Here is a 12,355-nt window from a genome sequence, read left to right as displayed (position 1 = left end):
GTTCAATTACTTTGGCTTCGGATGGAACAACTTTTTTCGTGAAAAGAAATTCATATAAACATATATCCTAACAAGCTTCGTTTTAGAGATACAAGGTGTTGTGGCGGCTTCTCATAAAGCTCAATAAAACACAGCTTTCGGTGGCCTAGAGGCTAAGAGTGTAGACTCACTCACCGAGATGCGACAAGTTTCCGGGTTCGAGTCCCGGCGGCTCCCGATAATAATAAATTCCCCAAGCGTCTGTGACACGGCACACACAATTATACCAAAGTCACACTGATGAGTCCGGTGTGTGTGCCAGGGACGAAACGCATAAGTAGGCATATAAGAAATCCCACAGTGTTAAAGCTTGTGGAGCAGGATATTTCTATGGAATTTAGTGAAATATCGTGCCACTGATATGCTTTCATTTCCGCGACCCTTATGTCAAATTTGATGGTTCATGTTGGGACAAAATTCACTAGACGAAGGACGCTTGTAGAGACGTTTTGATCATTTTAATTCAAATCCTATTCAAAATTATTGTGTGAAACACGTTGGCAGTAGCGACGCCAGCTTTCAAAAACAGGGGTGGCCAAGAGGGGGCCTGATTTTTTTTGGGGGGGCCAAAGTAAAGCGGAATTAATATTCTGCTAATCTTTAGCCTTAGTATGTCAAATTTTCAACTCGCGTTCTTCTGGTCATTACGAAAAATTATGCTTTTCCCAATTGGTTGCACAAATAACTATTATGTGTTGGTTCCATTGTTTTTTTCAATGTTTTTATGGTGGCAAGATTTGGAATTGGCTTTTCAAATTCAATTGAAGAAAGTTTATCTTTTCTCTTTATTTACCCTTCTCTACATTAGTCCTCTGTGAGAAATTTAAAGGTTATATAAATAATTGTAAGAACCTGTTGTCCTATCGCTGTTTCATCGATATTATCTCCCAATTTAATTCAACCTTCAATATTTCTAGTGAATAAATGCATTATTAGTGCTTATATTTCTTTTGAATTTTTTTCAAATATTATTTCATTGTTGTTGATTTCAAAAACAGGAAGTCATTGAGAGGAAATTGTGTGCAATAAGAATAATTTCTCAATAAAATATGAGTATTCTGTATGTTGAGAGTGAGATATGATTACTTCAAACATTTTGTTTTTCTATAATGTTTTTGGTGCAATTACTCGCGAATAGGCATTGCGCCTAGTGTAACGCAGCTTAAGAGAGCTGACACTACCCAATTCATTTTATGCAGGTTCGAATCGGAGAAAAGGAAACGATTTCACATTTTGTTTGATGGGAGGTTAACCATACTAGTTCCCTCTATAACGACTGAAGAAGTCTGTATATTGACAGTGAGTTAAAGATTTTTATGAGATTATGTTCTCCATTATGTTTTTGTATGTGTGCAACGAGATTACAGTATATTCCGGTTATAACGACATTGAGGGGACCGTGAATATTAGATCGTTATATCCGATGGTTGTTATATCCAAACATTTATATAAAGAACGCAGAAGTAGGATTTATCTGTGTATTTTATTTTGAGAAAGTTCACTACACACAAAACGACAACAAATATGTACATATGAGTATATGGATAATATCATCATAATACATAGTGTGAATACATGTTATTGAACTTATACATATACAATTCAACAGTAATAGGCTTAAAAAAATTAGTAATTTTGCTTTGTTTTTCAAATCTATAATTTTCATAGAAGACACGTTCTAGTCTTTGGTCAATCATAGAAATACTGTTTAATAATTTCTGGTCATTTAGTCATTTATAAGTAACGAATTTTTTCAAAATTGATACTGCTTGTAGGGCCTCGGCACATGATGGCACTGAACACAAAAAATTATCACCTTCATCGTCGTTTTCATCTACTGGCTCGCCATCGTTCTCAATATTCTTGACAATATCCGCTTCATTTAAGTCTTCGCAGGTTTCTAATTCTATGTCAACATCTATAAGCTCCAAAAGTTCATAATCTGATAATACTGTATTAATACAACGTTGCCTAAGTTGGGCCAAGGGAATGTTATCTTCTTCATCAGAATCATTTTGATCTGCCATTTCATTTGTTGATATAAAGCCTGCATGACGAAAACATCCTTGAATGGTTTTAGGTGTTACCTTTTCCCACGCAGCCAACACCATTAAAACTGCGTCTAATAGTGTTATAGCAGTTTCTTTTTCCAGTTCTATATTTTTTATAGTTTCCAACAGTTGCATTTTACGGTAGTGAGTTTTTAGTGAATTGATTACACCTTGATCCATCGGTTGTAAAACTGCAGTGCAATTTGGAGGCAAGAAACACAACTTAATTGATTCCAAATCTTCAACCTTTGGATGCGCAGGACAATTATCCACAACTAACAAAATTTTTCTTGAAGATTTTTTCAGTTCATTGTCCCAGTCATGAAGAAATTTTATGAATAAATCGCTGGTCATCCATGATTTTTTGTTATGTTCATAAACAACAGGCAAGTTTTTCACATTCTTAAAACACCTAGGATTTTTCAATTTTCCAATAACAAGCAATTTTCGCTTTTCACTTCCACTCATGTTTGCCGCAACCATAACAGTAATTCGGTCCTTACTCATTTTTCCTCCAGAGCATTTTTCTCCTTTGAACCTCATTGTTTCATCATAAGTCATTTTATAGAAAAGCCCAGTCTCGTCTGCATTGAAGATATCATCGTCCGAATATCCCTTTCTGATTTGTTGAAAAACATTCTTCAACCATGATTCTGGAACAGCTTTACACACGCTTGCCTCTTCTCCTGATATAAGGTGTGTGAATAAGTCTTTCCCGTTTTTTTTCAAATTTTGAGCCTTTATTGTGAAAAAATGGTTACAAATGAATTATTGAAAATATTGGCCATCGCTAGCTACAACTTTTCCCCATCTTCCTGGCAACATACGAATCCCGTTGCGAAAAAATTCGACCGGTTTGGCCTCTATCCAGTCATCCACCCATTTTTTGGCTTCCTCGTAGGAATGGAAGTGCTGGTCAGCCAGGCCATGCGTCATCGATCTGAAGACATGGTAATCAGACGGAGCAATGTCTGGACTATACGGCGGGTGGGGTAGGACTTCCCATTTGAGCGTTTCTAAGTATGTTTTCACCGGCTGTGCAACATGTGGGCGAGCATTGTCATGTTGCAAAATAACTTTGTCGTGCCTGTCGGAGTATTGTGGCCGTTTTTCTCGCAGTGCGCGGCTCAAACGCATCAATTGTCGTCGATAGACCTCGCCTATGATCCTTTCATTTGGTTTCAGAAGCTCATAGTCAACCACACCTAGCTGGTCCCACCATATACAGAGCATGAGCTTGGCGCCATGAATATTTGGCTTGGCCGTCGATGATGATGCATGGCCGGGTAGTCCCCATGATTTTCTTCGCTTCTGATTATCGTAACGGATCCACTTTTCATCGCCAGTCACGATACGATGCAGAAAACCCTTTCTTTTATGTCGCTGAAGCAGCTGTTCGCAAGTGAAAAAACGCCGTTCGTCGTCTCTCAGCTTCAGTTCGTACGGCACCCAATTTCCTTGCTTTTGGATCATTCTCATGGCTTTCAAACGCTTGGAAATGGTTGTTCGGTCAACTCCCAATGCTTCAGCAAGTTCTTCTTGCGTTTGACACGAATCTTCATCAAGCAAAGTCGCCAATTCTTGATCTTCAAAGATTTGCGGCCGCCCGGAACGCTCCTTGTCTTCCACGTCGAAATCGCAACTTTTGAAGCGTCGAAACCATCCGCGAACACTTGAATCATCGACACAACCTTCTCCATAAGCTTCCTGAAGCAACCGATGCGCCTCGGCAGCAGATTTCTTCAAATTGAACCAATAAAGTGAAACTTCCCGCAAATGACGTCGACTCGGCTCAAATTTCGACATTTTCACGATTTCAAAAATTTATGATGCGAAAAAATTTCAACTAATGTGTTAGTGTGGAATTGTTGACAGATAAATAAGCTTTGATTATGACATATGTAACCATTAAATACTCGCACAGTATTGGTGGCGCCATCTCTTACAAAAAACGGGAAAGACTTATTCACACACCTGATATTTTTCCAAAGATAATGTTATGGCGAACTCGGAATCTATTAATCCATCCCTCCGAACAGTGGAAGTTTTCTTTTTTTAAAAGGATACCAATCTCGTTCGCTTTTTGCCTTAAAATCGGGCCAGTTATGGGAACATTTTTGGCGCATTGATTTTTAAACCACTCCAATAGGCACTTGTCCAAGTTTTCATGAGGTATCCGGCGGAGCTTTTTTGATTTCAAAGTGCACTGATTAAATGCTTCTTTAATTTTTTTTTTATTTTACCACATCGTTGAAATTGTTGAATGTGCAACGCCAAATTCCAAAGCCAACTGGGTATTACTCTCTCCATTTTCTATTCGAGCTACTATAGCTCCCTTCTCTTCAATAGAGAGTGAGATTTTGAATATTAAACGAAATGCTTTGAAGAACAATGTCATAATTACCGGGTTGAAGTTGGATGATTCGGATCTGCTGGGCTCGGTTCTCGGTCAGCTGAATTCTATTCTTGGTATTAATCTGACACATATAGAGATCAACAATATATACAGGCTGAGTAAGAATAAGTCGATAGTAAAGATAGAATTTATATCTTTTCTGGCCAAATCGAAAAAAAATTGAAAACCGCCGAAATCTTAAAGGTAGCAGTGTGTATATTAACGAAGATCTCTGTGAAGAGGACCGTGCTGATTTCAGGTTGCTCAGGCAACAAAGAGATCTGGCCAGGGCAAAGAACTATAGAGCTCATATGCAAGCAAGGTGTTTGATAGTTAATGGCAGAAAGTTCACCATCGAACAATTGAAAGGACCGGCCGCAAGTATACAGTCTCCCCCTTTTGAAGAGGACTCCAGCGCGGAATCCACAAATCTACCTACAATAAATTCTGAATTAGTGTCCAACGCATCAAATAGTCCTGCTCCTGTGGCGGTATATAACACGTTGTTGAGCGAGCAAGAAAATCTTTCGGTAGACGAGGATCCAGGGATCAACAAAGAAAGTTTGTCCACTGATCGACTCTTAGACAGGCAAAATGACCTAGCAGAGTTGGGACGAACGAGATCACAATCCGTTGGAAGCACAAAGAAGACCGATGGCACTAAACTGAAGAGAGGTGGTTGAAGACGCTGGTGAGGCTTCATACCATTGTTCTTGTTTGTTTTCTTCCTGTATTAGAATTTGTTTTGTTTTTTCTTATTCAACTCTTTGTCCTATAAATCCTGAAGAATATACATAAAAAAAGATTGAAATTCATCAACAGCAAAGTAAGTATGGAACAAGAAATTATGAGAAACATCATAGACCTAGAGCCCTCAAAAGAATTGGACAAAGAAATTAATTATATCTTGCGCCCAGAATTTATGATGTATTGCCAGCAAACCTTAAGAAAAACTGCCACCACAAGAAATTTATAAAACAAACAAAAATTTGAATCTACGAAAAAAAAAGATTGTTCTGCAGGGATTTAGTTAATCAAGCGTGATGTAATCAAAATATCCCTGGAAATGCCTTGGGATTTTCATTTGGTTGGTCATTGATGATCATGATTTTGTTTGATAGTATATATGTATATATTCTTTTGATTGAGAATAATGTTTGATAATAATATAAACATTACACCTACATACAAGCTACCTATTTATACCTAATGTCGACATCCTAGGAGATGGCGCAGATGGGCCCCAATCGAGCAAATGCCTTTGGATCGGACAGGAATTCCATACAATTACTTTGGGATATTTAAATATATTTCTTTTCTTTTATTGGAAAATTGCAAGAAATATTTTTTGGTTCATTATTGTATCACGCACAGATAGATTATCTATCTCTGTGATTAAGTTTATTTGTAACAGAGAGTTCTCAAATAAACATTATTATATTATGTTTCTCTGTTATGTTCTTGGCAATTGTTGAAACGATTTCATATTTTGTTTGATGGAAGTAAACCACACGAGTTCCCTCTACCAGGACTGAAGAAGTTCCACGTCAAAAATTTTAAATTTTATGTGCAATTAGTAGTATCTGTTATTAGTTGAAACTCACCCAAATATCTCGGTGTAATATTTAATCAAAGGTTCAAAACATTCTTTGGAGTCAATATTCATTTCATCGATTTTATTTAATTGATGTCTAAGATCCTGAATTCTTAACGAAAGGACCAGAGGAACATGGAGGAACCCTGTGAAAGATGCGACATAAAAAGGCACAAATATCGTATGGACGAGATTGGAATGCAAAATCATCAGAATTTCAAATAAAGTATCCTCCACATCAAGAGGATACCATAAATAGTGAATCAGTCCGCAAATGTAACCTTTTCCACCTGTCTTTTCTCTTCCTTCGCAGTGTCTTCCAGACAAGTAATTGCCTAATCCCACAGCTATGCTAAGTGCCATAATTCCATAATACGAGATCCAAGTAGTGTTATTGAGGATTATATACATCCTGGATATCTTCTCGGGTACTTCATTGGTCAACTGGTTCATCTTATACAGCAATCTTCTAAACCTGCCTTCGTAAACCAGAAAAGTAGCAAACATGAACTGGAAAATTATTGCACAAATGATCGTTTGGAATGAATCCATTAGCTCTTGACGTAGACCATCTGAAATTTAAGTTAAGCTATATATCTTTGATTGTGATTTCCAAAAAAATCTTATCGTGGTGATGGATATAATCAAATCAGTTATGTATTCTATTGTATACAGAAATCGACGATTTCAACATATTACCAATGTTTAATGATACCTCAAAATAGAATTCCAGGGAGTAGTTATTGAAGTCGATTTTTAAAAATGCGTTCAAGAAATGTGAGTATATTAGGAAAATTCGGTAGCGTAAATGTATTAGGTAGGTTGAAATCTTTGTTTGCGATCCAATAAATTTCGATGAATAATACTGTTTTGTTATTCATTGATCTATTCCCGGAATGTGTGCAGAAAGCAAACATTTTGGAATATAGCTTAATAACGATTGTCTTATCGTGAATACCCGTAAATTCAAAGAGATCGGAAAATCAAATTTATTTAATAATTAATTTCACTGCAAGAGTGCAAGGCATAAAGGCAATCGTGGTATTCATAACATGTGATGCTTGTAAGGTATTAGTGGCTTTTCATGGAAAATACCAAGTGTACTTGGTATTGCACTCAAAATTGAAGTACCTAACAAGTCTTTCAGTGCAAATTTTCATTTGCGTATCTCCGTATTACACTAGATCTTTAACGTGCGTTCATTTAAATTCGTGGTCAACAGTGCTGTGAAGAAATTACTAATTAGAGTTGATTTTCTGTGATTACAAGTAGCGCCTAGTTTGTATCTTGTACCATATCACTAAATTTGTTTACTTACTTCAAATCTGGTACAAGCGAAGCGCTACTTGTAATCACAGAAAATCAACTCTAATTTCCCCACAGCACTCTTGATGGCGAACGCTTGTCATAGGTCTGAGCTGATTTTTGATAGATGACTGGCACTATTACGACTAATATGCCTAGAAATCCTGGTGAGCCTACCTACTTATAGTTGTAAAAATAAACGGGAGATTTATGCCTACTTGATTTTGCGAGATCACTAGAGTTTCAGCTGGCGTTATTCTCGACGTTTGTAACCTTTGAGTATAGAAAAATAATATTTTATATTGTATGCTCTTGACAATCTTCTATACTATGTATAGACATAGACCAATAGCCGTCTGTCCTCATAATCCAATAAATCCAATAAACTTTGATTGACCGATGAACTCGTTGATCGCCGTTTCAATCTATGAAAGTGTCAAAATGAGTTGAAATTGTACACATAAATGATTTGATTAGACCTAAGAACATTAATAAGAGGACCGGAAATCGCCTTGTAACTGATGCATTTGTTTTGATGCCAACATTCGTCGCTCCTTGTCTAACGGGACACTATAGCAGTAGCGTAACATAATTCGATTAATTTCGAAATTATCAATTCATGCTCAAAAATAGTTTGCGATGTGATTCATTCATAAAATTATTTCGTGTTTCAAAAGTGTCAATGTTTTTCTCAGTTTAATAATTTAGCTATTGTCAAGTTATGAAAAAAGAATTCCTGATAAAGCATTCAACAATCAAATCAGGATTCTCCACGCCTATGATTCGCACACACAATTGGCTAGCTCGATTGTGATTGGTGACACTAAACTTCCATCTCTCTTTTATTCGGAATTAGGCAAATCAACAGGATAAAAATTTTATGAAACCCACTATTAGTCTATGCTTTTTTGATGCTCATTCGAGGACGGCAAACCTTGAAAGTTGAGGTTATATTTAAGTTTTGTTCATAAATATTATGCAGGAAATCAATATCACATTCTCTAATGCTTTCTTTTGATGAATTTTAGATTGCGATGTTATTTTATGGTTCATTATTAAGATGTCTAAAAACCTGGTGTATGGACTGATTAGCTTTTGTTTTGCCAATCTTGAGAATATTAGTTTAAGCTTCTGATTGGCTAGGATCGGGTTTTAATTGATGTATCCTGTCAAAATCAAAGGAAAAAAGATCGAAAGGAAAGGTATGATATTGCGGCGCCGCCACGAAATAAAACTAATATTTTCAATTTGGTCGAATGTCATTCAAAATTTCGAATGTCATTCAAAAATTGATGAGTGCATTCACCATGTTTTTAGACATCTTATTCATTATGAATCATTGATGTAGACATAAAATAGTTTTTCAAACCTGCGTAACCCTTGTAAAGGAATCCGAAGACTCCGATGAAATAAGGCATCACAAAGATGGACCATAAAATCATATATTTCAGTGCAACATAGTCGTAGTTCTCCCCTTTTTTGAGAAATACAATATGATGTTTATGGATCTCATATAGAGCTTCAAAGATTCCGCTCTGATTCCAAATAGGAAATATGTGTACTTTTTTAGCCATATTGAAATATTCAAGCTGAAAATTTTCCTATCTTTCCCAAATCTTTTATCAGTTCAACCTTTTTTTTCCTACCAGGACTCTGTGTGTCCTTTCAGATGCCTGGAGCTTGTGCGAATTAGAATACAGATGATTTACTGGTTGAATCAAAAATCCATTACGTACTTCGATTACTTTTTTTGGTAAAACATAGATAGTATAGCAAGAAGTGGATAATTGAGTATTGGAGAAAAAAATGAAGGGTTCACAATTTTTTCCAAAAAATTTGTTAATAATGCAGCAAAAAGATCGGTAGCGTAAGTAGCTCCGCTGATGATAAGTATCAGTTTGGTAACGTTAGTATACTCTGCTGGACGGGTTGCTCCTTTTCTTGACAGCAATATGTTCTGTGGGCCCTTCTTGAAGGTTACTTTTTGATGAGAGACAAATTTCTATTAAAATATCGATTTTTATTTCCAAGTTTGCTAACGGTATTATTACTATTTTCTTCTTCAATATATGTGAAATTCATTCAGAGTAACATTTCAGAATGTTAATAAACATATATGTTTCAGTTCCCATCATTATTATTATATTTGCAATTTAAATTTCGTCCCAAAATCACTGTCACAACTGTCCCTAATTCAAAAAGTAGCATAAAATAAATTCGCTACCAAAGATGGCGACCGCTCCGTAGCGAAAACTGATAGAGTGCGTTCAGGAGATAATTCATAGAATATTGACAACTGTTGTTCATAAATATTATGCAGAAGATCAATATCACATTTTCTAATGCTTTCGTTTGATGAATATTAGATTGCGATGTTATTTTATGGTTCATTATGAATCATTGATGTAGACATAAAATAGTTTTTCAAACCTGCGTAACCCTTGTAAAGGAATCCGAAGACTCCGATGAAATAAGGCATCACAAAGATGGACCATAAAATCATATATTTCAGTACAACATAGTCGTAGTCATCCCCTTTTTTTAAAAATGCAATATGATGATTATGGATCTCATATAGAGCTTCGAAGATTCTGCTCTGATTCCAAATAGGAAATATGTGTACTTTCTTAACCATACTGAAATATTCAAGATGAAAATTTTCCTATCTTTCCCAAATCATATATTAGTTCAACCTTTTTTTTTTCTCTAATAGGACCCTGTGTGCCCCTTCAGAGTCTTAGAACTTGTGCGAGTGAGAATAAAGTTGATTTATTGGTTGAATCAAAAATCCATTATGTACTTCGATAACTTTCTCAATATGCGAATGGAGAAAAGTTTAGAGCATTAGTTTATTGATATTATCAAGTCTTCATATGTTGAATTCTCACGTCCTAATGATAGAAAAAATATTCATTTTTCTTGGACTAATAGATTCTACTTTCGGAATGAATAAAATTTTGAGTTTCCGAAATCTAAGTTCCGTTATCAAAATGCATTTCTAACTATTCTGAACAGATTTGATTTCGTGTTTGTCAGTCCATCTGTGTGTACCCAAACCCTTTTAACGGCTTCAATTTCTACAATTCTTATCAGAATTTTGTGTCGCTATTGTGTTTCGGTCCCATCCAAATTTCAGCCTTTCCGGATAAAGAGTAAAAGTTGAATGCGCAAAATTGTATGTTTATGAATTTTTTTTTGTTTGATATGGGTATTGGGACCGAGTCATATCATAAAAATTCCCATCATGATCTCAATATTCCACCAATTGTAGTTCAGCAAATCGAAGTTCTATTTCAGAAAACGGAACATACATTTCAGAATAGGAAAGTATAATTCAGAAAAGAAAAATTGGATTTCAGAATAGTTAAGAAGTTGGGATTCAGAAAAGCAAAGTTGTAATTCAGAATAGTGAATTGAATTTCAGAAACAGAAAATTATATTTCAGAAAAGGAAAATTTCATTTCAAAAGCTATCGATTCAATTTAATCAGTTATATACTAACTGCCAAAGAAACTGCCACACCCAGAAGGAGCTGTTTAAATTTCAAATTTTTTTTGGTAAAACATAGTAGGTATTGCAAAGAGTAAATAATTGAAAATTGGAGAAAAAACTAAGGGTTTACAATTTTTTTCAAAAATAAAATAGCTCCGGTACTGATAAGTATCAGTTTAGTAACGTTAGTATTCTCTGCTGGACGAGTTGCTCCTTTTCTTGACAGCAATATGTTCTGTGGGGTCCTTCTTGAAGGTTACGTTTTGATGAGAAACAATTTTCTGTTATATTATCGATTTTTATTTCCAAGTTTGCTTACGGTATTATTACTACATATTTGCTCCTTCAATATATGGGAAATTTATTCTGAATATCATTTCAGAATGTTAATAAACATATATGTTTCAGTTTCCATAATTGCTATATTTGAAATTTAAATTTCGTCCCAAAATCACTGGCACAACTGTCACTAATATCAACATGTTATCAAAGATGGCGACCGCTCCGTAGCGGAAACTGATAGAATGCGTTCAGCAAATAATTCAATGAATATTGACAACTGTTCCACAACTGTTGAGTCTGCTTAACGCACCCATTGCGTTCGTCCAACACTTCTCGGCATTGCTGCGATAGATGGTCTATTTCTTCTTGAGCGATACTATCCCAAGCTACCTGTACTTCATCTCTCAGGGTCACCAAAGTCCGTGGGGGCTGGGGTAAATTTCCAAGCCTTCTACTAATGATGTCGCAAACAAGGTCTATGGGCGAAATATTGGGGGATCTGGGCGGCCATGGAAAACGATTCACATGGGTCGCTTCGAAAAAGTTTAAACAACTCTGGCAACATGAGGTCGGGCATTATCTTGATGAAATATTGGATTCTCGAGCCGGTTAAGGTAAGGGAGTAAGAATAACGCATCGCTGTCGAGGTGTCCTACTTGCATGTGCAATAGCACCCCATACCATAACTCCTACTGTTCTGTGTACATGACGCTCAACATCAAACTGAGGTTCACATCTTTCACCCCGACGTCGTCTAAACTTCTTCGGCCATTATGTACACCCAAAGAGACTCGAGGTCTGTCAGAAAAGACGACCTGATGCCATTTCATATTCCAAGGTAAACGTTCTCTGCACCACTGTAATCGTTGCCGGCGATGCTCAACCGTCAGTGGTAACACAACATGGGGTCGATAATGCTGCAGTCCAAAAGACCTTATCCGGCGGTAAACCGTTCGGACAGTTACAGGATGGCCTTGTTCTCCTAACCACTCATCAGCCAAAGATCGAGTTGTCGCAAATCGTTCTCTAATGGCCATAAGTCTAAGACGTCACTCTTGAACATCATTTGGGACCCTTCGACGTCCGGTGCCTAATCTTCTTCGATTTTGGGCATTATCTAACCACGCTTGACAATATCCCACAACAGTAGTTAGATTTCTGTTCGTACGGTTAGCTATTTCTCGAAAGGACAACCCC

General features: G+C 36.3%; 1 protein-coding gene across 1 annotated transcript; it reads right to left on the bottom strand.

Moving 5' to 3' along the window:
* Window positions 1–1,769: 1,769 nt before the first annotated feature.
* On the bottom strand, window positions 1,770–4,797 carry LOC123673258 (tigger transposable element-derived protein 4-like). The gene is made up of 2 exons (XM_045607731.1): window positions 4,065–4,797; window positions 1,770–2,776 (listed from the first exon to the last, which is right to left on the bottom strand). The coding sequence occupies exon 2, from the start codon at window positions 2,649–2,651 to the stop codon at window positions 1,770–1,772; it is 882 nt and encodes a 293-aa protein (XP_045463687.1). The 5' UTR covers window positions 2,652–2,776; window positions 4,065–4,797.
* Between the last annotated feature and the right edge of the window lie 7,558 nt (window positions 4,798–12,355).

This window comes from Harmonia axyridis, chromosome 2 (assembly GCF_914767665.1).
Source record: "Harmonia axyridis chromosome 2, icHarAxyr1.1, whole genome shotgun sequence".
In the NCBI taxonomy this organism is placed as follows: domain Eukaryota; kingdom Metazoa; phylum Arthropoda; class Insecta; order Coleoptera; family Coccinellidae; genus Harmonia; species Harmonia axyridis.
The sequence above is the reverse complement of the archived record's forward strand: the minus strand, read 5'-3'. Positions and strand labels throughout refer to the sequence as shown.